Here is a 27553-nt window from a genome sequence, read left to right on the forward strand (position 1 = left end):
AGGCTCGTGTAGTATTTTGTCTGTTTTTAATCAGGTAATAATACCAGTTGCACTGAAGTTACCACAAAAAGTTACTCATTTTGTATTATTTGCACAAGTTTCATTATAAAAACCTTAATTTTGAATCAAGAAAAAATAAATGTCAGATTTTGTTCTGACATTTTGCATTGCTTTCCCCCTCCGTCATCTCGAAGAAAGTAAAGATCCAGGAAAATGAATGCGTCGGTGCACAAGCTTTTCCTGTCATCCAAGTCCTATTAACTCATTGTTTTGTGAAGAAAGCCCATGTCGACTAAATTGTATAGGTCTATTTCTTCTTGGCTGCCATTAGGTTAGGTGCTGATACTTTAACTTTGCCTGGGATGTTTCTTGATAAATCTGTATCCTGAAATGAGAAAAGGATGGTTGTTGTTTTGTGCTACGGTGCTTACATATTCCAGAATGTCAAATTGATTATATTTTTGTGTAAATGGCAGGTTAGACATCTTTCAGCAAAATCACTTGCTCATTGTGTAGCATTTGGACGCTCTAAAAACATCCGTTTAGAAATGGCAAAGCTCTCAGTATAGTGATGCAAGTCTTAAGATGTTGTACGCAATGTTAATTTCCCTGTCCAGCTGTTCACTTCTCTGTGTAGCCTGCTGCTAGTTAAATGCCAAAGTAAAGGAATCACCAACTTAGTCATCATAGGGCGTTGGCCACCACGAGCCGCTTCTATGCCCCTTGGCATAGATTCTACAACTGTCTGTAAATATACTTTGTAATCCTCATTTACTCAGATGTTGTGGATAAAGTTTGGAATGACACAATTTCATGTGTCATTCCAACATCTAAAGACCTGCATCACTATACTGAGAGCTTTGCTGTTTCTAAAAGGACGTATTTGGAGCCTGTGTTCATATTTTTCGGAAGTGATTAGCTGTTTGGGGTTTCTCAAATGTGAAATCACAAAAGATTTGTCTGGACCGGCATGTTATAGAAATAACTCAAGGGCACACCGACCTAGTTGGCTCGGGGGTTCGAACCAGCAACCTTTTGGTTACTGGTCAAACACTAGGCTTACCTGCCGTTCAGTAGTCTCAAAATGGGGGAGGTACTATCTGAACTCTGTCCAATAAAAATAACTTGTTTTCCTACGGTGCACCCTAATGAACAAGATACAGGTATGTGGATCCGCCTTACCTTGACACTGCGAAACAGGTCCTTCTCTCTGGTCGAAGCCTCCCTGGCCTTCATGAAGCTGAATACTGCAGTGCGGGCAGCTYGGAGGACAAAATATAGATACAGAATTTCCTAGGATCCAGCCATATCATTTATAATACTAGATAGAGACCTGCACACTGTCAAAAAAAGTTACAAATCCATTTAAGCCTCAGTTTTGGATTTATTCATTTTTTTGTTACTGTGCGGGTCTCCACCTCTTCCAGTATTCTTATTTTGACTCCTATGCACCTGGAACAGACACTATTCAGTAGTAAGGACCTTAAAAGACGCAAGTGCTGAGCGATTAGTGCTTTTTGAGGTTGTTTTGGTTCATAAAAAAATCATACAGATCTGTTTTGAACACTGAAACAATTAATAAAAGTCCCATGAAGGTATTGACTGCTGCTTACTGCTTCTCACTTATGGACCATAATTTATTCACTTTAATAAAATACTTCAGTTGTGTATTACTTTTTATTTAATTCCAAGTCATCATCATCTCTATAGAGCTGCTGCATAATACAATCACAATTTTGTTGTTTTTTCAAAGTAAATAAGGCATACTTTTATGACTGCTGAATACCAACAATCACTTAAATCATGTATTTTCAGGTAGAGACACCTCGTGAAGCAACAGCTGCTCTCTATATCCCCTCAAGATTGTGCATTCTTCTGCCTCTTCAAAGCAGGCATAAAAGAAACCAACCAGACAAGTAGATGCGCAATTGATTGTGGTCATAGGAGTTAATTACTACGTTTTATGCACTTAACTATGTAGAATTCTGACCTGTTGGAAACTACAACTCCCTCACACAGTTCAGGTTGGATCTGATTTATTTCTAGAGAAACAGCAATGTGTGGATTGAGCTCACGGGAAAAAAATGGAATTCAAATCAATTGAAACGACGTCGGACCAATTAGTTGTTTAAAAAACGAAATTTTGGTTAATCGCTCAGCACTAGCAGACGCCCTCTTATCATTTATAACACGTTAACTGCTCTGATATTACCTTTTCCTTTCTTCTGGGTCCCTGGGGTCAACTTCACCTTGTGCCTATTGGGAAACACTGTTGTTTAGCTAACTTTGAAAACATAGCCAGGTCCCATTTCCTAAGGCAAATGGAAGCAGAATAAGTATATCCCTATATGGGTAAATGGATTAATCAACATTGGTGTTAGGTTGGCTTCGATGGAATGGTAGGAGGATTTGGTCTTTCAATGGTAACGTTACATAGATATTATAAAACTAGGTAGATATGTTGTCCTTACTTGTAGTTGGAGAGGGCAGTGTAGGGGGCACAGACTGGCACAGCGAACAGCAACACATCCTCTGGGTGGGGTTGGCCCGTCAGAGAATTCAGCAGTTTCTCTGCTTCCTAGGGAAGTCAATGGAGAGACACAATAAGACAAGGATGTTGGCACTGCAACAAAGGATTTCATTATTTTATCCCCTTTTTTCATAATTAAAATATATTTATACCTAGCCAGGTTTGAACAGTAATACAGTAATCTCAAAGAACCCACCTCTGCTCCAGGGTTGTCTTGGTCCTGTTCATCTCCTTCCTGCAACAGAAATAAATAGTCTTTCTCCCTTTTTCTTCAATCACCTTTGTTTCAGTTCTTAGATCAAGCAAACATGGATTCAGAGGCCCTGTTCAAATACTCTTAAGATGCATTCTTCCTTCCTTAAAGTAATCACTGATCTGACAAATGGATTGATGATTGGTGCCAGTTTTCCATGGCATTGCTTTCACCAATTATATCATGTTAGATCAGTTGCTACGTTTCCATTAACTTGTCCAGTGATTTTTTTTCTCGACATTTAGCCAGTTTGCATGGAAAATAGATGTGACAATTGCCTTCTAAGACTTTCCAGTCTTGTGTTGACAAAAACAGCTGGACATAATGACGTCACAACAAAAAAGAAAGCACTTTTTCACAAAAACCTAGTGTCGAATAGAAATAAAGTGTTTCCATGATACATTTAGGCAGCCTGTATGCTTTCCAGTCCGCAAAAGCCAGCATGGATAGAATGCAAGAATTTACTAATATTTCTCATGTGCCATCATAACACCACACACCGTGCCATGGTGAAACTTGCACTCCTGTATATCTGAAATAATTGGATGGTGAAACTTGCATCCAGCCAACCAGAAAAGCAAGGCGAAGTCATTCAAGCATTCTTGAATGTCAAGACAATCCTTGTCCTTAAATTTGTGGAGAAATGTAGATTTAGAAAGCAGTAGGCATTTAGAATTAAATGTGGAGTGAAGCTTTGTAATTGCGTGATATCACGTGCCATGCGTACCTTCAAAAATTATTTAACAATCATCATTATTCAAAAAACACCGTTTCCATCATCATTTGTTGCAATAAAAGAGTTTGACAAAAGCAAAATCCACCCGTCGAACAGGTAAAAATGAAAAAAAGATAAACATGAAGTGTTGGTCCCATGAGCGGAAATATTCCATACACACAAAAATATTATTTCTCACAAATTTGTTTATATCCCTGTTAGTGAGCATTTCTCCTTCTATGAACTGTAACTCAGTAAAATCGTTGCGTGTTGTGCGTTTAAATATTTTTTCAGTATTGATCTTTAGAACATTTCTATTATACTTTTGTACTATTTCTATTATACTATTGGGGCGGCAGGTGGTTAGAGGTGGTTAGTGGTTAGAGTGTTGGACTAGTAACCGAAAGGTTGCAAGATAGAATGCCCGAGCTGACAAGGTAAAACTCTGTCGTTCTGCCCCTGAACAAGGCAGTTAAGCCACTGTTCCTAAGCCGTCACTGAAAATAAGAATGTGTTCTTAACTGACTTGGCTAGTTAAATAAAGGTAAAAATAAAATAAAAATTGGGGGACATTATTTTTGTCTAATAAACCTCAGGTCAATGTAAACCTGCCTAGTGATTACTTTGAGGAAGGAATCATTCATTTTAAGAGTATTTGCGTGTTCCCTGGAGAGAGAAAAACAAAAACCTTTCTGATGATTGTTGCACTTTCGGACACTGAACAGACATGGAGCAGTTTGACTTGTTTTTTTTACCTTCTCATCCTGTTCAGGTGCTGCTCCCTCCTCCCCAGCCAGACCCTCCTCTTCCCCTTCTGGTTTCTTTAAGATGACCTCCTGAGGACGGGGTCTCTGGGCTTGCTTCTGAGGTGCTTTTCTCAACACCTCGTCTTTGCCCTTCCCCTTCTTGCCCTTCTTAGGCTTCTCTTCCTTAGTGGAGCCAGCAGACTGCAGACGGAAAAGGTTTGGGATTTCAATAAATTCCTGTACTGTACTGCTTTATTGGAAACATTTATTGGTAACCAGTTACCAGCCATAAAAAAACTCCCTTTCATTCAATGTGTTTTTATAAATTCTTTGGTATACAGATATGTTCTTATCATTAATTTGTGTTCCAGTTCATAATCCAGACATTTCAACAGTATGAGGGAAAGTTCAACATCATACTCCTCACCCCCAACAATTTCATCATCAGCTCCCGATCCTCTTCGTCTTGGTCTTTGTACTTCTCTTTTATTTTCTTCAGCTTGTTCTGGATTTCAACAACAGCATAGATGAAAAGCTTGACTTTCAATGGCAGTTTATTCTAACTAATGCCACCACGAAGACAGCAAAGCTGACAATAACCTTAGCCTGCACTAGATCCAATCTCCGGTCCAATTGGACTACAACTAATTTAGTTAATTTAAAACTTTGAAAATGTCTCACCTTTTGATGTCTCTTAAGAGGTTGCTGAGAGGCTCCTCCCCCTCCTTCGCTCTTGGTTTTCTGATTGGCTGCGGAGGCACCATGCGTCTCCTCGATCTTTCCCTCTTCTTCCTGAGTTTCAGAAAGATCCTGTTTCCCCTTCTTCTCCTCCCTTTGGACAAGAAGAAAGCAGCAAAACAAAACCATTGCATTAATGCATTAATGTTAGCCACGAGGGAAGGTTACATTGCTATGTATTTAGCTTACCTTCTTTGCTTGGCTGTAATGTGTTTCCCCCCCTCTTTTTGCGCCTCCACATCAACCTAATGAAGAATAAATTGTACATACAGTTGAAGTCAGAAGTTTACATACACCTTAGCCAAATACATTTAAACTTAGTTTCACAATTCCTGACATATAATCCTGGTAAAAATTCCCCGTTTTAGGTCAGTTAGGATCACCACTTTATTTTAAGAATGTGAAACGTAAGAATAATAGTAGAGAGAATGATTTATTTCAGCTTTTATTTCTTTCATCACATTCCCAGTGGGTCAAAAGTTTACATTCACTCAATTAGTATTTGGTAGCATTGCCTTTAAATTGTTTAACTTGGATCAAACGTTTCGGGTAGCCTTCCACAAGCTTCCCACAATAAGTTGGGTGAATTTTGGCCCATTCCTCCTGACAAAGCTGGTGTAACTGAGTCAGGTTTGTAGGCCTCCTCGCTCGCACACACTTTTTAAGTTCTGCCCACCCATTTTCTATAGGGTTGACGTCAGGGCTTTGTGATGGCTACTCCAACACCTTGACTTTGTTGTCCTTAAGCCATTTTGCCACAACTTTGTTCATTTGGAAGAGCCATTTGTGACCAATCTTTAACTTCCTGACTGATGTCTTGATGTTGCTTCAATATATCGACATAATTTTCCGTCCTCATGATGCCATCTATTTTGTGAAGCACCCCCACAACATGATGCTGCCACCCCCGTGTTTCACAGTTGGGATGGTGTTCTTCGGCTTGCAAGCCTCCCCCTTTTTCCTCCAAACATAACGATGGTCCTTATGACAAAGAGTTCTATTTTTGTTTCATCAGACCAGAGGACAATTCTCCAAAAAGTACGATCTTGGTCTCCATGTGCAGTTCCAAACCATAGTCTGGCTTTTTTATGGCGGGTTTGGAGCAGTGGCTTCTTCCTTGCTGAGCGGCCTTTCAGGTTATGTCGATATAGGACTTGTTTTACTGTTGATATAGATACTTTTGTACCCGTTTCCTCCAGCATCTTCACAAGGTCCTTTGCTGTTGTTCTGGGATTGATTTGCACTTTTCGCACCAAAGTATGTTCAGCTCTAGGAGACAGAACGCATCTCCTTCCTGAGCGGTATGACGGCTGTGTGGTCCCATGGTGTTTATTGTTTGTACAGATGAACGTGGTACCTTCAGGCGTTTGGAAATTGCTCTCAAGGATGAACCAGACTTGTAGAGGTCTACAATTTATTTTATGAGGTCTTGACTGATTTCTTTTGATTTTCCCATGATGTCAAGCAAAGAGGCARGGAGTTTGAAGGTAGGCCTTGAAATACATCTACAGGTACACCTCAAATTGACTCAAATTATGTCAATTAGCCTATCAGAAGCTTATAAATCCATGACATCGTTTTCTGGAATTTTTCAAGCTGTTTAAAGCCACAGTCAACTTAGTGTATGTAAACTTCTGACCCACTGGAATTGTGATACAGTGAAATAAGCTTACTTGTGTCATGCACAAAGTAGATGTCCTAACCGACTTGCCAAAACTATAGTTTGTTAACTTCTTATGGCTGCAGGGGCAGTATTGAGTAGCTTGGATGAAAGGTGCCCAGAGTAAACGGCCTGCTCCTCAGTCATAGTTGCTAATATATGCATATTATTATTAGTATTGGATAGAAAACACTCGGAAGTTTCTAAAACTGTTTGAATTATGTCTGTGAGTATAACAGAACTCATATGGCAGGCAAAAACCTGAGAAGTTCCACTTCCTGTTTGGATTTTTTCTGAGGCTGGTAGATTTTCAACCAAGCTCCCATTGAAATTACAGCGAGATATGGATGTTTTTTCACTTCCTACGGCTTCCACTAGATGTCAACAGTTAATAGAACTTTGTCTGATGACTCTACTGTGAAGGGGGGCCGAAGGAGACAGGAATGAGTAACCACTGCCATGAGGTGACCACGCTTTGAACATGCGCGTTCACGTGAGAGGCAGCTCCGTTCCATCGCTCAACTGAAGTCAATGTAATTCTCCGGTTGGAACGTTATTCAAGATATATGTTAACAACATTCTAAAGATTGATTCAATACATCGTTTGACATGTTTCTACTGACTGTTACGGAACTTTTGGACATTTCTTCACATTTTAGTGAACGCGCTTTGTGACTTTGGAATTGTTTACCAAACAAAGTAGCTAATTGGACATAAATAACAGACATTATAGAACAAATCAAGCATTTATTGTGGACCTGGGATTCCTGGGAATGCATTGTGATGAAGATCAAAGGTAAGGGAATATTTATCCTGTAATTTCTGGTTTCTGTTGACTCCAACATGGCAGCTAATTTGACTCTTGTTCTGAGCTCCGTCTCAGATTAATGCATGGTTTGCTTTTTCCGTAAAGTTTTTTTGAAATCTGACACAGCGGTTGCATTAAGGAGAGGTAGATCTATAATTCCATGTGGATAACTTGTATTATCATCTACATTTATGATGAGTATTTCTGTTGAAACGATGTGGCTATGCACTATCACTGGATGTTTTTGGAACCAGTGAATGTAACGCGCCAATGTAAACTCCGATTTTTTTTATATAAATATCAACTTTATCAAACAAAACATGCATGTATTATGTAACATTTAGTCCTATGAGTGTCATCTGATGAAGATCATCAAAGGTTAGTGATTAATTTTGGCTATATTTCTGCTTTTTGTGACTACTATCTTTCGCTGGAAAAATGGCTGTGCTTATTGTGGTTTGGTGTGACCTAACATTGTAGTGCTTTCGCTGAAAAGCATATTTGAAATCGGACACTTTGGTGGGATTAACAACAAGATTACCTTTAAAATGGTATAAGATATGTGTATGTCTGAGGAATTTTAATTATGAGATTTCTGTTTTTTGAATTTGGCGCCCTGCACTTCGACTGGCTGTTGTCATATCGATCCCGTTACCGGGATTGCAGCCATATGAAGTTAACAAGAAATTTGTGGAGTAGTTGAAAAAGGAGTTTTAATGACTCCAACCTAAGTTTATGTAAACTTCCGACTTCAACTGTATGATATTACGTTTACAAAATAAAAACGTATACTATAAAACATCAATTATTTTATTGCATAATGTAACCAGATTAATGCAAGCAGTCAGAAGTTCACCGATCACAATGGCTTTACCTGAATGGACACCTTTTTGAAACCAGCACTTTGGGTTTCCCTGGAGAGAGAAACAAACAGAAACCTTTCTGATGACTGTTGCACTTTCGGACACTGAACAGACCTGGGTCAAATAGACATGTCAAATACTTGAGCTGCACTTTATTCTGCCATCGTATCTTACGGCAAAAAAAGAGCTTCTGGATATCAGGACAGCGATCACTCACCTCGTATTAGACAAATATTTTTTCTTCAACAAGGAGGATGCACAGGATGTACTTCAGACACCCAACAAGTCCTAAATCTCTGTCATTGGCAAGAGAAAGAGACGCAGGTATAGAGGACACAGGGCGGGTTGCCTCGTAAGGATCCGCTGATGGCGTTTGGGAAATCTGCCATTAATATCAATATTACTTGCCAACGTACAATCATTGGACAATAAATTAGATGGAGGTACGGTCACGAATATCCTACCAACAGGACATCAAAAATTGTAATATCTTACGTTTCACCGAATTGTGGCGGCTAGATAGAACAACACACTCCGGTAAGACGAGGGGGGGGGGGGGGGGTATGTGTATATTTGTAAAAAAACAGCTGGTGCACGAAATCTAACCCAGAGGCGGCGCTCCTAGTGGCCGAGGACTTCAATGCAGGGAAACTTAAATCAGTTTTACCTAATTTCTATCAGCATGTTAAATGTGCAACCAGAGGGAAAAAAATTATAGGTAACCTTTACTCCACACACAGAGACGCACGCGTACAAAGCTCCCCCTCGCCCTCTATTTAGCAAATCTGTTCATAATTATATCCTCCTGATTCCTGCTTACAAGTAAAAATTAAAGCAGGAAGCACTAGTGACTCGGTCTATAAAAAAAGTGGTCAGATGAAGCAGATGCTAAACTATAGACCTGTTTGCTAGCACAGGACTGGAATATGTTCCGAGATTCTTCCGATGGCATTGAGGAGTACACCACATCAGTCACTGGCTTTATCAATAAGTGCATCGAGGACGTCGTTCCCACAGTGACTGTACATACATAACCCAACCAGAAGCCATGGATTACAGGCAACATTCGCACTGAGCTAAAGGGTAGAGCTGCCGCTTTCAAGGTGCGGGACTAACCCGGAAGCTTATAAGAAATCCTGTTAGGCTCTCCGACGAACCATCAAACAGGCAAAGCGCCAATACATGACTAAGATTGAATCGTACTACACTGGCTCCGACGCTCGTCGGATGTGGCAGGGCCTGCAAACTATTACAGTCTACAAAGGGAAGCACAGCCACGAGCTGCCCAGTGACATGAGCCTACCAGACGAGCTAAATCGTTGTCGGTGATCAGGCCTACCACTGTTGTGTCGTCTGTAAACTTGATGGTGCTGTAGTCGTGCCTGGCCATGCAGTCGCTTCGAGGCAAGCAACACCGAGGCATGCATGAGAGAATCAGCTATTCCGGACGACTGTGTGATCACGCTTTCCGTAGCCGATGTGAGAAAGACCTTTTTTATAATTTACCAGTCATTGTTTCAACGCAGCCTTGAAATGCGTGGAGAGAGTTCAGGAGCCAAGATGATTTGGATGGACTCAGTCATTCCTGTAGAGTATCTTCTGTTTCCAGAAGGTGTCAAAGTTATCAATAAAAGTGACTACAGTAGTATTTTAGTGTAATGCCAGCAGTCTGCTGAATCTTTCACACCCGCGGCCCAACGATGGTACTGGACCTGAAATTATTGGCAGTTTTTGAGTCTTTTAATGCTAAAATCAGTTCTTTAAAATCAATTTTTGCTAAAATCAGTTRTTTAAAATCAATTTTTCAAACGTTCCAAGCTAGCCCTCCTGATGTCGTTTGACCCCACATGGACTACGACAGTGTCATGTGGGAAAAAGTAGGTGGGCGTGGGTTCCCCAGTAGCTTATGTAGGTTTGCTACTTGCTTGCTAAGTGTAGCTACTTCGCTTCTGTAGTCCTTCGCAAGCAAGCAGTTGCTACATTGAAAGTCAACGCGGTCCACATTGTCCCGGAACAAAGCAAAGTAAACGCAGCTCCTGCAACATTGGAAACATTCAATAGCGGCCTCCATTTGAGACCGCCGAGCCAGCTAGGCTAGCTGGGCTTTCGCGTCTTTCCCCCTATACAGAATCTGTCAAGATCCCAGGACAGATAGCAGCGCTCACAGCAATTTAGCCCAACAGAGCCACAGGATTCAAAATAAAAGTATATAAAAACACTTGTCAGCTTTTAAACCAAGGTCTTTAGTTCAGGCTTCAGTGTTCGACAGGTTTCAGTTTCGGCGGTCGGCGTCGCGCTCTGATGACATTCACAAGGGTTTAGGCTTTAATACATGAAGGTCAGTCAATGCGGAAAAAGTCAAGAACTTTTAAAGTGCAGTGCTAAAAACCATCAAGCGCTCTGATGAAACTGACTCTCATGGGGATCACCACAGGAAAGGAAGGCCCAGAGTTCTCTCTGCTGCAGATAAGTTCATTAGAGTTAACGGCACCAAATTTATGCATCACAGAGTTCAAGTAACATACAAATCTCAACATCAACTGTTCAGAGGAGACTGTGTGAATCAGGCCTTCATGGTCGAATTGCTGCAAAGAAACCACTACTAAAGGACACCAATAATAAGAAGAGACTTGCTTGGGTCAAGAAACATGAGCAATGGACATCAGACCAGTGGAAATCTCTCCTTTGGTCTGAGGAGTCCAAATTTGAGATTTTTGGTGCCAACTGCCGTGTCTTTGTGAGACGCTGAGTAGGTGAACAGATGATCTCCGCATGTGTGGTTCCCACCGTGAAGCATGGAGGAGGTGTGATGGTGCTTTGCTGGTGACTCTGTGATTAATTTAGAATTCAAGGCACACTTACCCCAGAAATACGCCATCCCCATCTGGTTTGCGCATAGTGGAACTATAATTTGTTTTTCAACAGAACAATAACCGAAAACACACCTCCAGGCTGTGTAAGGGCTATTTGACCAAGAAGGAGAGTGATGGAGTGCTGCATCAGATGACCTGGCCTCCACAATCACCTGACCTCAACCCAATTGAGATGGTTTAGGAGGAGTTGGACCGCAGAGTGAAGGAAAAGCAGCCAACAACTGCTCAGCATATGTGGGAACTCCTTCAAGACTGTTGGAAAGAGCATTCCAGGTGAAGCTGGTTGAGAGAATGCAAGAGTGTGCAACGCTATCATCAAGGCAAAGGGTGGGTACTTTGAAGAATCTTAAATATATTTTGATTTGTTGAACACTTTTTTTGGTTACTACATGATTCCATATGTGTTATTTCATAGTGTTGATGTCTTCACTATTATTATACAATGTAGAAAATAGTCTAAATAAAGAAAAATCCTTGAATGAGTAGGCGTCCCCAAACGTTTGACTGGTACTGTATCTCTAAACTATTTCACCTACATATTTGACCTAGGTCTACTGCTCTAAACACTAGCCTTTACTCAATTCAAAAGGTAATAGTTGGTATTCAAATACAGTGGAATAACATATTAACATGACCGGCACACATACAATGGCGACATACAGTAGCAGCAGCATAATATTACCTGGTGGACTGCAAGTGGGACAGGGAGATGGTGGTGTCTGGAAAACTGAACTCTGCACTCTCCCCATCACTCTTCACCTTGAGCCCCTCCACCTCATCCTCCTCTCCTTCCTCCTTCATGTCGTCCAGTTCTTTAGCATCTCCATCCTCCTTATGTTCAGCCTCTGCCCCTTCGGTGGCTTTCTCTACTTTTACCTCCACTCCATTCTTCTTTCCATCTCCTCCTCCGTCTTCCCCCTCTCCCTCGTTGCTACTGTCATCCCCTGGGAAAACATACGTATGGTACATAAATGCAACAACCAGTAGATTCACATACAGGTGTGTGTGTGTCTGTGGCTCTTGAAGTCCTGTACCTATAAGCTCCTCCCCATCCTCTAGTAGCTCTGCTGTGCTGGACGTCACATCCGAAATGTCCTCGTCAATGGTCTTGACCTTCCTCTCACCCCGGTGTCTGAATACACACTGCTCATCTACCTGTGGACACAAGACTGGACTGTTGAGCCAAGATAGGGTTTACCAACTGACTCCTCAAAAGGCAGTCAGATATATTTTAAGACTATGACAGAGCAAACACGTTTCAAACATTAGCTTTTACCTTGAAGAGAAAGCTGAAACCCATCATTAAATAAGAGGGCGGCATAAAGTTCTTCTTTCCTGTGAAAATAGGAATGCGGTTTTAGCTGTCGATAATCCAAAACTACATAATTGACACATAACCACCATGTGGTGGCTACTGGGAAGATGTTGGCATACCTCGGATCATGAAACTTCCAGTGGTCAGGTATTCTCCAGTGGGGGCCGACTTAGTCACCTAGACAGAGAGAGACGAGAAGAGTTATAATTGGAGCAGCTCTGACTATACCCTGATCCAACCATCCAATCCTGCAGCAGGCTCCCAGGAGAACTCACCTGGTGGTGGTGCACCCACCATGCGCTGGTGATGACCTTGGCGTCCCAGGCTGCACTGTAGCACACGGCCATGGTGCCCGCCTCGGTCAAGGTGCGTGGAGGAATGGGCACACCTAGAGGGAAGAGATAGAAGTGTCACAATACATCCCATTAAAATACATGGAGAGTTCACAGATGATTGTCAACACTTAAGCTTGAATTCAAGTCGGGTAGTTATAACTAGAATTTGGGCTAAGATGGGTTATTCACTTTAAGTTGCATGAACATACAGTACTAGTCAAAAGTTTGGACACACCAACTCATTCAATTGTTTTTCTTTATTTTTACTATTTTCTACATTGTAGAATAATAGTGAAGACATCACAACTATGAAAGAACATATGGAATCATGTAGTAACCAAAAAAGTTGGTTACAAATCAAAATATATTTTATATTCTTCAAAGCACTAGGCCGTCATTTTATTTAAGAATTTGCTCTTAACTGACTTGCCTAGCTAAATAAAGGTTAAATAAAAAATTAAAACATTTAAGTAGCCACCCTTTGCCTTGATGACAGCTTTGCACACTCTTGGCATTCTCTCAACCAGCTTCACCTGGAATGATTTTCCAACAGTCTAGAAGGAGTTCCCACATATGCTGAGCACTTGTTGGCTGCTTTTCCTTAACTCTGCGGTCCGACTCATCCCAAACCATCTCAATTGGGTTGAGGACGGGTGATTGTGGAGGCCAGGTCATCTGATGCAGCACTCCATCACTCTCCTTCTTTGTCAAATAGCCCTTACACAGCCTGGCGGTGTGTTGAGTGATTGTCCTGTTGAAAAACAAATGGTAGTCCCTATCTGGTTTGTGCTTAGTGGATAGTGTATCGCAGCAGAATGCTGTGGTAGCCATGTTGGTTAAGTGTGCCTTGAATTCTAAATAAATAACAGAGTCACCAGCAAAGCACCCTCACACCTCCTCCATGCTTCACATATGCGGAAATCATCCATTCACCTACTCTGGGTCTCACAAAGACACTGTGGTTGGAACCAAAAATTTCAAATTTGGACTCAGACCTAAGGAGTGATTTCCACCGGTCTAATATCCATTGCTCATGTTTCTTGGCCCAAGCAAGTCTCTTCTTCCATGAAGGCCTGATTCACGCAGTCACCTCTGAACAGTTGATGTTGAGATGTGTCGGAAGAATTTATTTGGGCTGCAATTTCTGAGGCTGATAACTCTAATGAACTTATCCTCTGCAGCAAAGGTAACTCTGGGTCTTCCTTTCCTGTGGCGGTCCTCATGAGAGACAGTTTCATCATAGCGCTTGATGGTTTTTAGGACTGCACTTGAAGAAACTTTCAAAGTTCTTGAAATGTTCCGGATTGACTGACCTTCAAGTCTTAAAGTAATGACGGACCGTTGTTTCTCTTTACTTATTTGAGCTATTCTTGCCATAATATGGACTTGGTCTTTTACCAAATAGGGCTATGTTCTGTATACCACCCCTACCTTGTCACAACACAAATGATTGGCTCAAACGCATTAAAAAGGAAATAAATTCCACAAATTAACTTTTACGAAGGCACACCTCATGAAGCTGGTTGAAAGAATGCCAAGAGTGTGCAAAGCTGTCATCAAGGCAAAGGTTGGCTACTTTGAAGAATATCAAATATAAAATATATTTTGATTTGTTTAATCCTTTTTTGGTTACTACATGAAACTATTATTCTACAATGTAGAAAATAGTATAATTAATGAAAAACCCTGTAATGAGTAGGTGTGCCCAAACTTTTGACTGGTACTGTATATTAAAGAGAGATTCCAGAGGATAAGAGAGCATKATTTGACTGAACAACAGTGTGCTGATCACAGAACTAGGCCAGCTCTTACCAGATGGGTTCTTGATGACACAACTAGTAGCTCCATGGAGGTCGGCGTGAACGTAGATATCCCCTGATAAGAGACACCAACAGAGGATGAGATTTTCACACGGGTAGAGAGATAGTATGGATATTGGAACAGAGTCTAACTACAATGAAGCAATGTATTGTGAATGCATTCTATGTGGTATGCTAGTATGGACAGTGGAACATAGCACGTGTTGTGTGTACCAAACTAGCATACGTTCAAGTCTGAAACAATGTATTGGGCATGTATTCGATGCTGGTATGGACATTGGATGTTGCAAGGCAGGACTATAATAAGTGTATTCCACTCTTACCAGCCCTCAAGTAGCGCTTAACGATAATTTCATTCTGTTGCTGGTCACGTCCGGCGATGATGAGGTAATTTTCTGAGCTGATGAACCACAGGAACTTCTCAAACCTGACAGAGCACAACGATACATAATTTGTCACATACTGAAAAGATAGAGAAAGTAATTGCCCAGAAGAATATGAATTTGTCACAAACCTGACACAAACAAAGGTGGAGAGAACTTTGCGCTCATTTAATCACTTCTTACAGGTGTTACATTAGCTGGACATGGCTGCATTAGTTCTGATTTGTCAATGACTGTTCATCTCTCTACACGTGGCAAGTTTTCAGAGGGTGAATGCAGCTTCAGTTAGGTTGAGTGTCTTACCAGTAGACTTTCCTGGCCTTCTGAATGGTCGTAACCGTTTGGACCTCTTTAAGGGTTTGCTTGGTCTTCTTCTCAGCAGATTTGAAAGCCTTGAATTAAATTAAAAAGGGGGAAAATGTTACAAATATATGAACTGATCACAAACACAATCGACAGGGAATGTCATGCATGTGGCACCATCACCTTCTGGGCTGCCTCCACGGTTTTCTGCTCTTTCTTAGCAGCGGTTCGCTTGTGGTCGTAGTATCTGGAAAGAAAGGAGATAAACGTTTGGGTTCGTCAGCTTGATATCTAAAACCACATCTGGCCATACTGTTCAAAGCATAGAGATAAAACATAACTGTTCTATTTAATTTTGCAGTTCAAAGAATACACTAAGCCAGGGAGAGTGGAGAGCCTACTTTTTGGCATTGGCGTAAGCTGACAAGCTGAGGTCCACATCCACCAGCATGGGCTGGTCCTTCTTGGGCTTGCCCTTCTGACCCTTGTCTTTGTTCTTGTTCTTCTTCCCCTTTTTCTCTTCAGCCACCTCGGCTACATCTTCCTCCTCTACTTCCTCTGGGACAATGTATGGGTTCCTGAAAGGGGAAACAACAGGGTCGTTTTCAGTAGGGGGCTGTCTTGTTAGACTTCAGTGCAGCTTTTGACAATATTGATCATAGTCTGCTGCTGGAAAAACGTATGTGTTATGGCTTTACACCCCCTTTTATAATGTGGATAAAGAGCTACTTGTCTAACAGAACACAGAGGGTGTTCTTTAATGGAAGAATATCAAATATAATCCAGTCAGAATCAGGAATTCCCCAGGGTAGCTGTTTAGTCCCCTTGCTTTTTAAAATGTTTACTAATGACATGCCACTGACTTTGAGTAAAGCCAGAGTGTCTATGTATGCGGATGACTCAACACTATACACGTCAGCTACTACAGCGACTGAAATAACTGCAACACTCAACAAAGAGCTGCAATTAGTTTCAGAGTGGGTGGCAAGGAATGTTAGCCCTAAATATCTCTAAAACTAAAAGCATTGTATTTGGAACAAAACACTCACTAAACCCAACTAAATAATGCGGAAATTGAGCTAGTTGAGATGACAAAACTGCTTGGAGTAACACTAGATTGTAAACTGTCATGGTCAAAACATATTGATGCAGTAGTAACTAAGATGGGGAGAAGTCTGTCTATAATAATGCGATGCTCTGCCTTCTTAACAACACTATCAACAAGGCAGGTCCTACAGGCCCTAGTTTTGTCGCACCTTAACTACTGTTCAGTCGTGTGGTCAGGTGCCACAAAAAAGGACTTGCAATTGCAATTGGCTCAGAACAGGGCAGCATGGCTGGCCCTTGGATGTACACAGAGAGCTAATATTAATAATATGCATGTCAATCTGTCCAGGCTGAAAGTGGAGGAGAGATTGACTTCATCACTACTTTTATTTAAGAGAGGTTGAATGCACCGAGCTGTCTGTCTAAACTACTGGCACACAGCTTGGACACCCATGTAGATAGACTGTAGATGATTTCACATTGATATCACAGTAACAGGGGTTTAGAAACCATCACACCTACTCCATACCAGCTCCCTCTATAGTGCACTATTTAGGCTCTGGGTCAAAAGGTGTGCACTATGTATCCCCTCAAGACATGCCACAAAAGGTCTCTTCACAGTCCCCAAGTCCAGAACAGACTATGGGATGCACACAGTATTACATGGAACTCTATTCCACATCAAGTAATTGACGCAAACAGTAAAATTAGATTTAAAAAACAGATTAAAAAAACACCTTATGGAACAGTGGGGACTGTGAAGCAACACAAACATTGGCACAGACACAGGCATATACATACACACACATACGATAACATATGCACTTAACATACACATGGATTTAGTACTGTAGATATGTGGTAGTGGTGGAGTAGGGGCCTGAAGGGACACAGTGTGTTGTGAAATCTGTGAATGTATTGTAATGTTTTAAAATTGTATAAACTGCCTTAATTTTGCTGTATCTCAGGAAGAGTAGCTGCTAATAATAAATACTAATATAAAACTGAAGAAAACAGCCTAATACACGGAGGTACTTTTTGAACTTGTCCAATAAGAAATTTACGTTTTTGTTGTCCGTTGCAAAACACTGTGCTACGGTAGGCCCTAATGAGCATGACCCTGTTCTTTCTGTTCAGCATCCATCTATTTAATTGGCTAGAGGGCAGATAAAGGTGGGTTAGTGGTTGATTCATAGTATTTGGAGTACCCATTTCATGCTCTTGTTCGAATCCAAACTGTTCTGTGCTGGATACAATATCACATTTTTCCTTTCGAGCAGGATTCTTGGTAACACTGTTAATACAAGGCTTTATAAATGCATACATATGACACCTACAGTAAAGAGCTCGGTCCCCCTTACATATTGTTCAGCTTATTCAGACAGTTTGAAAGAGGATGGGACACATTGATAGGGGGGAGCATCAAGGACGTGGGATTCAAATCCTAGACGCTGGGAAACTGCAACGCTACGCTCCCACACCTTTCCAGCAAGATTGCAGCAGCATAGGATGGATGCGTAACCAGGTTAGCTTAGTACAGCTCAGCTCAGTTGTAGTGTTAAAGGGTAGTAGTCAAGTTTAACCGAACCAAAGACAGTTCAATTCAATATGACTTTATCAATCCCTGAGGGGCAATTAGAAATGTATCCATTTTGGGCATCAACTCACTTTAAAAGCATTGTGATGTGGTTGGTCTGCAGCTTCAGCTCCTTGATGGCGCAGGCCACTGGGTCTCCGGCAGCCTGGGCCTCCTTGACGATCAGCCCTATCTCGGCCCAGTCCACCTGGTTGGCCAGGGCGCTCCGCACCACCTGCAGAGCCCTCTCCACTATGGGCAAGTTCATCTCCACCAGCTCGCCCCTAAGCCTGTCTACCTCCTGCAACAAACGTTAGCATTAGCACTCCTTTAGCATTCGCATAACTGAGTAGAAGCTATTTATTTCAAAAGTCTTTCCGTTTTAAATTAAAATCACTTCTTGAATTGACCATCTTCATTTCAAATTAACCCTGGCACGGACACACATGCTTCCCATCATAACTAGATAACACACAGAAGGTGTTAAACTACATGTCTTGGCAGAGCCACCTCTCCTCCTTCAATGAGATTACCTGTGATTAGGTTATGTACATTAGTGTTGCCTACACACAGATGCTGGGATAAGGTGCTGCCAACACCAGGTGACTATGTTCCAAAAGTAGTGCACTATACAGGGAATAGGTTGCCATTTGCGACACAGAGTAGTCTCACCTCTATGAAATTATGGAAATCCATGCATGTCACCTGCTGACAGTAACAAGGTTTGTGACTGCCGATCGCTCAGGTGATCAACCCAATCACCCCATTACGGATCAGATCAATATGTAAACCACAGCCGGGGAGCTACATATTCCTCAGCTACATAGGCGGATTTCCAAATGCCACCCTATTCCTTATAAAGTGCACTACTTTTGAACATATCCCTATGGCTAGGTACACTTTATAGGGAATAGTGTGCCATTTGGGACACACCCATAAAGTGGGTCATCATGGAGGACAATCCTCCCATCATTACCCTCCACACAGCCTATCAGTCATCCTTCATTCCAGCCATAACCTGACTGTTTATTAGACAGGTAGTATGGAGAGAGCGAGGGGAAGAGAGAACCCGTGTACCTGTTTGTGTTTGTTTTGAGTTGTGGGTATTTTTGAGTTGTTTGGGGTGATTAGCAGGACCAAGGGCCATGCATTTAGAGAGAGGCGAACTTTTAGAATTTTGAATATTGTTCTAATTCTAGACATTCAGTTACATAACATTGTTTAAATATTCCCCATGTAATGTTAATTGGGAGCTAACATGACTGCCATACAATGTTGTAGTGTCATGTAAATGCATCATAATGTTCATTCTAGACATTCAATTTTATAGTATATTTTAAATATTCCCCATGTAATGTAAATTGGGAGCTAACGTGGCTGCCATAGAATGTTGAAGTGTCATGTAAACGCATCATAATGCAAAAACTGCATTGGCCCAACTCTAAATACATGGCTCTGGCCGGACCCATTAGCACTCCTTTTGGTCTGACCATTTGTTTTCACTGTGGTGATCAGACCCGAGTTCAAATATCATTGGTTATCTTTCAAATACTTTGAGTGCTTGATTGAGACTGCCTGTTGATGTTTCGGGTTTACTCCATTGGTTCCATTGAGCAAGGAAGGCTAAATCAAGAGCAGTTTAAGTATCTGAAAGAAAACAAATACTAGTTGAACCCAGGGCAGTGTTCGAATACCCATACTAACATACTGTATACTACATACTTAATGAGTATATATTACATAAAATGTTCTATTAGTTAATTTTAGTATACTGTAAACGAATGGTATCGTTTCAGTTGAGCGTACTAGAGCGTCGCCTGTCTACCGGAAGTTGATGCTGTTGCTATGCAACCTCTTGCTAGCATAACAAATGACTAGCTAAACATTTTACGATTCCGGGTGTGTTCGTAAATTCAAATCTGCAGTGCCAGAGTGTGCTCTGGGCGTTCGTAAATCCAGAGCGTTGTCAGATTGTAAATTCAGAGCGTTTCACTCTCGGAGCATTCAGAGCCGACACTGGACGCTCTTGACGAGGAGTAGGGCTGATCCGAGCGTTCAACGTCAGTCAAGCACCCAAGCTAACTGGCTAACGTTGGCTAGCTACTTCCAGACACAAATGAGAGAACACCTCACTCTGACCATTTTACTCGCCATCGCAGAGCTGGTTAGGCTGTTTTCATGTTATCCAGAGCGTTGGTGACTAACTGTGCAGCTGGCAACAATTTATTACTCTTTTTATTTATTTTTTTGCAAACATTTACTGACACCGGCCATATTCAATGGTGCGCGAGACTAATTAACAAAGTCTATTGAAAAGCAAAACGACTACACCACTTATCTAAGAATGACGTGAATAATCAAGTCAATAAAACGTTGGTTAGTTAGCAGATAGTTAATATACTGCCTGGCGAGCTCGATGTATTAGTATCCAACTAACGTTAGGTAACTAGCTAACAAACCGATACATAGTGCTGTAATGCTTTATGTATCCGTAAGGATAGCGTAGCTAACAAATTGTCAGCCAACATAACGTGTAACTTAACTTATTTCAAATGTCATTACATTGCTCAACATTAACATTTGTCATTAGTTAGTTCAATGAATTTGAATTCGCTCTCGTCGGACTTCGGCTGCATAGTTTCTGGCATTTTCTCCAAATCTGAAAACGTTGTGAAGCCACGCCCATTTTCTGAAGATTTGCATTATGGGCCCTAAAAGTACGGAAATMGTAAATTTGGCAAATTTAGTACGACATCCGGAAACTTTTGGCATACTAACTATATCCATACTATGACCAATAAGCATACTACATACACAGTTGAAGTCGGAAGTTTACATACACCTTAGCCAAATACATTTAAACTCAGTTTTTCACAATTCCTGACATTTAATCCGAGTAAGAAGTCCATGTTTTACGTCAGTTAGGATCACCACTTTATTTTAAGAATGTGAAATGTCAGAATAATAGTAGAGAATGATTTATTTCATCTGTACAAACTATTGTTTGTACAGATGAACGTGGTACCTTCAGGCGTTTGCTCCCAAGGATGAACCAGACTTGTGGTCTTTTTTCTGTGGTCTTGGCTGATTTCTTTTGATTTTCCCATGATGTCAAGCAAAGAGGCACTAGGTTTGAAGGTAGGCCTTGAAATTCATCCACAGGTACACCTCCAATTGACTCAAATTATGTCAATTCGCCTATCAAAAGCTTCTAAAGCCATGACATCATTTTCTGGAATTTTCCAAGCTGTGGTACGGTCAACTTAGTGTATGTAAACTTCTGACCCACTGGAATTGTGATACAGTGAAATAATCTGTCTGTAAACAATTGTTGGAAAGCTTACTTGTGTCATGCACAAAGTAGATGTCCTAACTGACTTGCCAAAACTATAGTTGTTTACAAGAAATTTGTGGAGTGGTTGAAAAAACTACTTTTAATGACTCCAACCTAAGTGTATGTAAACTTCCGACTCCAACTGCACTCAATTCACGTCAAAAATAGTACAGTTAGTGCGGTTAGTATGAGTATTCAAACACAGCTCAGGTCTGGTGGTGATGAGAGAGTTCTTCAGTATTGACCTGAAGTTGGTGCAGTGCCTCCAGCCTCTGCACGTGGTCCCTCTTGACATTGTCCAGCTTTTTCAGAGCCTGTTTCTCCTGCTGCAGGGCCTTCACGTCAATCCTCTGACTCTCCATCTTGGAGTAGAATTCGTCCACTGCCTAAGCGCAGAGGAGCAAGACTTACTTTAGTGATCTCATACCTTAGTCTTATGAAAATACCAATATAGTTTTGGTACAGTAGGTACGTATGGGAAACAATGACATTTTCCCAACATATGCATAGGGTAAATAAACAGATATAAAGGACATATATTCTAAAATTCACCTTGTCAAATGTATCAAACTCAACATAGTGGCTATTTGCATGTTGGGCAAAGAGGAAGGGGTGGAATTCCTCATATCTGTAAAAGAAGACAATGTTGGAGATTTGAGCATATCTCACCAACCAAGCAAACAAAAACCTCCATAATGCTTCTGGTGAGACGTAATGCTGATCTTACCAGTAACTGAACTTTGAGACACAATATCATAAGCACAGAATGAGAGTCAAATAAAATAACTTACGTGAGCAATTCTTCAGGTTTCTCTGGGGCTAAACTTGGTTTCTTCTCACATTTTTGGATGATGTAGCCCTGCAACGAAACAAGGGAGACACAGTTTTCTATAATTTCGCTATGACAAATGGATCTGATGTATGAATGAATGTTCTCAATAAAGACGTGAGACCTACCTTTCCATCGAAGCTTGCCGTTTTCTCCATATAATCTTCTGCCATTTGCAGGGCATCGAGGATTTTGGGTGCATCTACAGACAACAATTAAGCCTATTACATCCAGAATATCACAATTCTGATGATCATTGTTTGAATAATATATACCAGCAGCACATCTTTGTAATCTGCCAACGGCTACAGCTGGTCTAAAAGAAACGTACCTCGTGCAGCATCAAACTGGCTGTCCACTTTGATGAAGCCGGGGAGTCCCACTTCCATCAGACAGTGCTCTATGAGAGTAGCCCCATATGCTGAAAGAACAGATAGATAACATTAGAAGTTAAGTCTGCTGTTTACAATAATAACATTGTGTAAAACATTTATTTTTAAACTAAACCTGGATGAGCAATGGATGGAGCCACTGAGGAGATGAAGACTACTTACGAAGGTGGGGATTGAGGACCCTTTTCACCTGTTCTCCATTCGTGGCCTTCAACAGGACTTCAGTGAGTCTACACGAAAAACAAACCAACACATATGATTATTTCTTCAATGAACTCTTGGGCCTAACTAGGGTTGCAAAAGTCCGGTAAACTTTCCCAAAATAACCAAGTTTTCCAGAAATCCTGGCTGGATGATTTCGAAAGTCCTGCTTATTGAAATCAAATTTTATTGGTCACAACGCCGAAAACAACAGGTGTAGACTTTACAATGAAATGCTTTCTTACAAGCCCATTCCCAACAGTGCAGAGCTAAAAAGTAAGAAATATTTGCTAAATTAAAAAAAGGAAGTAGTAACAAAAACAATAGCGAGGCTATATACAAGGAGTACCAGTAACAGGTCAATGTGCAGGGGTACAAGGTAGTTGAGGTAATTGAGCCAATACAGTACGTACATGTGGGCAGTGGTGGAAAAAGTACCCAATTGTCATAATTGAGTAAAAGTAAAGATACCTTAATAGAATAATACTCAAGTAAAAGTCATGCAGTACAATACTACTTGAGTAAAAGTATTCGGTTTAAAATATACTTAAGAATCAAGTGTAATTGATAGAATATACTTAAGTATCAAAAGTTAAAGTAAAAATCATTTCAAATTCCTTATATTAAGCAAACCAGACAGCAACATTTTCTTTTTATGGATAGTGAGTCTGCCAGATCAGTGGCAGTAGAGATGAACAGAGAGGATATTTTGATAAGTGCGTGAATTGGACCATTTGTGTCCTGCTAAGCATTCTAAATGTAACAAGTACTTTTGGGTGTCAGGGAAAATGTATAGAGTAAAAAGTACATTATTTTCTTTAGGAATGTAGTGAAGTAAAAGTTATCAAAAATATAAACAGTAAAGTACAGATACCCCAAAGTATTTTTTACTTAAGTACTTTACACAACTGCATATGGGTAAAAMTGACTAGGCAATCAGGATATATAATAAACAGAGTAGAAGCAGCGTATGTAAAGTGTGTCTGTGGCGTCAATGTGTGTGTGTGTGTTGGAGTGTCAGTGTAGTATGTGAGTGTGTGGGTAGAATCTAGTGAATATAGCTTGGGGGTATAGGCTGCTCAAGTGCCTTCTGGTCAGAGACTTGTCGCCCCGGTACTGCTTACAATGCGGTAGCAGAGAGAACAGTCTATGACTTGGGTGGCTGGAGTCTGACACTTTTTGGGCCTTCCTCTGACACCGCCTGGTATAGAAGTCCTGGATGGCAGGGAGTTCGGCCCCAGTGATGTACTATGTTGTACGCACTACCCTCTGTAGTGCTTTGAAGCCACCGGACGGCGATATTGGCACTCCCTAGAAGGAGCAGTCCTCCATAGTAATGAATGGAATTCTACAGTATTTCAATTCAATTTTAAGGAGATAATTACACATATTCAAGTATTTTTGTTGTTGTAGTGGGGATATTAGCATAACTTTAAGGGAAATGTTATATATTTTCTCATGTTTATTTTTATGTTTAGCTGACATAATACAATTTTAAAAAGTAAGCATTAAGGTGTCTCTAATAGAATACATGGGACAAAAACAAATGTAGACAATAATAAATGCATTTCTATAGCTTCAAAAACATTTTGCAATGGTGGGGGAATGCCAAGATGGAGGCGTGGTGGTTTCAAAACAGTTCCCCTTGTCATATTATACACACACAACCAGTCAAAAGTTCAAACACCTACTCATTCAAGGGTTATTCTCTATTTGTACTATTTTCTACATTGTAAAATAATAGTGAAGACATCAAAACTATGTAGTGACCACAAAAGTGTTAAACAAATCAAAATATATTTTATATTTGAGATTCTTCAAAGTAGCCACCCTTTGCCTTGATGACAGCTTTGCACACTTTTGGTGTTCTCTCAACCAACTTCATGAGGAATGCTTTTCCAACAGTCTTGAAGGAGTTCCCACATATGCTGAGCACTTGTTGGCTGCTTTTCCTTCACTCCGCAGTCCAACTCATCCCAAACCATCTCAATTGGGTTGAGGTCGGGTGATTGTGGAGGCCAGGTCATCTGATGCAGCACTCCATCACGCTCCTTTTTGGTCAAATAGCCCTTACATAGCCTGGAGGTGTGTTCGGTCATTGTCCTGTTGAAAAACAAATGATAGTGCCACTAAGCCCTAACCAGATGGATGGCGTATCGGTGCAGAATGCTGTGGTAGCCATGTTGGTTATGTGTGACTTGAACTCTAAATCACAGACAGTGTCACCAGCAAAGCACCCCCCACCATCACACCACCTCCTCCATGCTTCACGGTGAGAACCACACATGTGGAGTTCATCCGTTCACCTACTATGCATCTAACAAAAGAAACAGCAGTCGGCACCAAAAATCTCCAATTTGGACTTGCTCGTGCATTGCTCGTGTTTCTTGGCCCAAGCAAGTCTCTTCTTCTTTTGTGTGTCCTTTAGTAGTGGTTTGTTTGCAGCAATTCGACCATGAAGGCTTGACTTTGAACAGTTGATGTTGAGATGTGTCTGTTACTTGAACTCTGTGAAGCATTTATTTGGGCTGCAATCTGAGGTGCAGTTAATAAATGAATTTATCCTCTGCAGCAGAGGTAACTCTGGGTCTCCTTTTCTGTGGCGGTCCTCATGAGAGCCAGTTTCATCATAGCGCTTGATGGTTTTTGGGACTGCACTTTCAAAGATCTTGAAATTTTCCGGATTGACTGACCATGTTTTAAAGTAATGATGGACTGTCATTTCTCTTTGCTTATTTGAGATGTTCTTGCCATAATATGGACTTGGTCTTTTACCAAATAGGGCTATCTTCTGTATACCACCCCTACCATGTCACAACACAACTGATTGGCTCAAACGCATTCACAAAATAAGTTCCACAAATTAACTTAAGGCACACCTGTTAATTGAAATGCATTCCAGGTAACTACCTCATGAAGCTGGTTGAGAGAATGCCAAGAGTGTGCAAAACTGTCATCAAGGCAAAGGTTGGATACTTTGAAGAATCTCAAATATATTATGATTTGTTTAACACTTTTTTGGTTACTACATGATTCCATATGTGTTATTTCATAGTTTTGATGTCTTCACCATTATTCGTCAATGTATAAAACAGTAAAAATAAAGAAAAACCCTTGAAAGGGTAGGTGTGTCCAAACTTTTGACTGGTGTATGTATATAATATATATATATATATAATTGAATACAATGCTCAGTTCACTAAACATCTTGTGACAAATCCCTCTACTTTTCACCGAATTCATCTGCAAATATTTACATATTTTCCCAATCTTTTGCACGCATTGGCCCCGTGATTCATCCTAACCCACTCTCCCCCCATGATTCATTCATCCTACCCCACTATCTGCCTCCAGGGGCTGTCTTACCTCTCCATGCTGATGAGGGGCTCTGGGGGCCTGGCGTTCTCCACAGGGTACCTCTCCCTCACCGCTATCTTCACATCTTCCTCTCCCTCTGCTGTGCGGAAGCGCAGCAGGTTCAGAATGGTGTACTCGTGGTCCGCCAGGATAATGTTACCCTTCACATACACAGGGGGTGCACATTACATTGCATTCAACACGACGATCATGAAGAGAACAGCATGGATTATCTAATATCATTGCTAAATATGAAACGAGTACTGTATTCTAGAGTTGAGGAGTATAATGAAAACGTCAGACTCGGAGAGAGGAAAAAGGGAATGGTCATTTCTCACCCTGTCATAGAGTTCCACTATCAGATGGTAAGCAGCCTCATCTGAGCCAAACTGGATGTCAACAATCCTGTCAACCCCAAGCTGCTTCACCTGTGTTAGTCGTCTTGACTTGAGATGCTTTCGACACTGTGGGGAAGAGTGATCATACAGTGAGTTACCAAGACATTCATCATTGCTTGACAAGTGAATGGACAACTGAAAAAACAACTTATCCTCACTTTCATGGCAAAGCCTGAGGGCATCATATTTTTGGGCCATTCAAAGTCTGTAGAATGAATGCGGAGTCCAGATTCAACCAGTAGAATAGATTTGGTGTCAGGCCTGAAAACAAACAAAAACGTTTTCAATTCTAACCTTGAACACCAGTCATCCCTAGGACTACGTGTACATGACAAGTTCTGTAAACAAACATCATGGCAACAACATGGATGGTTGCTGTAGCTTGGTACCACTGACAGGCAGCAGATATTACTTACTTTTGCAACCGGATGAGATAGGTCTTGGTGTCGATGTCATACACGTTGTTTACGCGCATACCAAGGTAACTGTGATAACATAACAAGTTAAGTTAGTGTCATGATGACGTTATTCATAAGTCCCAATCATATTTTGTTAGCTAGCTATCCATTTAGCTAGATATCTGTGTAGTTAACGTCTGTCAAGTTTAGCGAATGCCCGTGGACCTAAACCCATTGTTGACAGTAGTTATTTAGTTAGCTAGTTACTCAGTGGCCGTGTTCGAGAACGTCAAAACCGTGATGTTTCGTGGGTAAATTGTGACTGATCTTGCTACAAATAATAATGAGTCGTTATTTATGACGCAAGGTGATTTGAAGATCAGTCAGTCGCCTGAAATGTCGAACAAGCCAAATCTCTCTTTTAACGTCGACATTTGCTACAGTAACTAGCTAACGTTAGCTAGCTAGCCAACATTAGCACGTTTCATGATGCATGAACCAGACTAACTTACTTAGCATTTATCTCAGCAATAACCGCTCTGATATCCACGGTATTGAATCTTGTTTTCATGGTGAAAATTTGTAGTTTGTATTCGTTGTCCGAAACATTTACACTGCAGACAAGGAGAGCAGCACASAGCAACGAAACACGCTGGCTTTTACAGCACGCATGCGCGGT

General features: G+C 41.0%; 1 protein-coding gene across 1 annotated transcript; it reads right to left on the bottom strand.

The window, feature by feature from the left end:
* Positions 1–9: 9 nt before the first annotated feature.
* LOC112070456 (ribosome quality control complex subunit NEMF) lies at positions 10–27549 on the bottom strand. Its single transcript, XM_024137885.2, has 32 exons — positions 27387–27549; positions 26893–26961; positions 26635–26737; positions 26417–26542; positions 26088–26239; positions 22683–22750; positions 22460–22549; positions 22257–22330; positions 22091–22158; positions 21852–21927; positions 21545–21685; positions 18058–18266; positions 15744–15920; positions 15526–15589; positions 15343–15431; positions 14980–15083; positions 14649–14711; positions 12777–12889; positions 12621–12678; positions 12463–12521; positions 12221–12341; positions 11869–12130; positions 8325–8364; positions 5172–5227; positions 4926–5076; positions 4672–4749; positions 4254–4445; positions 2727–2765; positions 2472–2578; positions 2213–2256; positions 1183–1262; positions 10–385 (listed from the first exon to the last, which is right to left on the bottom strand). Exons 1-32 carry the CDS (start codon positions 27443–27445, stop codon positions 308–310), a joined length of 3210 nt encoding a protein of 1069 aa, XP_023993653.1. The 5' UTR covers positions 27446–27549; the 3' UTR covers positions 10–307.
* Positions 27550–27553: the final 4 nt, after the last annotated feature.

The sequence above is a fragment of the Salvelinus sp. IW2-2015 genome, unplaced genomic scaffold (assembly GCF_002910315.2).
Source record: "Salvelinus sp. IW2-2015 unplaced genomic scaffold, ASM291031v2 Un_scaffold1333, whole genome shotgun sequence".
NCBI classification, from domain to species: Eukaryota; Metazoa; Chordata; class Actinopteri; order Salmoniformes; family Salmonidae; genus Salvelinus; species Salvelinus sp. IW2-2015.

Excerpts from the sequence above, each read along its gene's own strand:
- LOC112070456 (XM_024137885.2), bottom strand. The coding sequence starts at position 27,445 with ATGAAAACAAGATTCAATACCGTGGATATCAGAGCGGTTATTGCTGAG. Across the intron at positions 21,928-22,090 it reads AAACCTGAAGAATTGCTCAC|ATATGAGGAATTCCACCCCT; the intron begins GTAAGTTATTTT and ends CTTCTTTTACAG. Across the intron at positions 4,446-4,671 it reads TGATGATGAAATTGTTGGGG|TCTGCTGGCTCCACTAAGGA; the intron begins GTGAGGAGTATG and ends TTCCGTCTGCAG.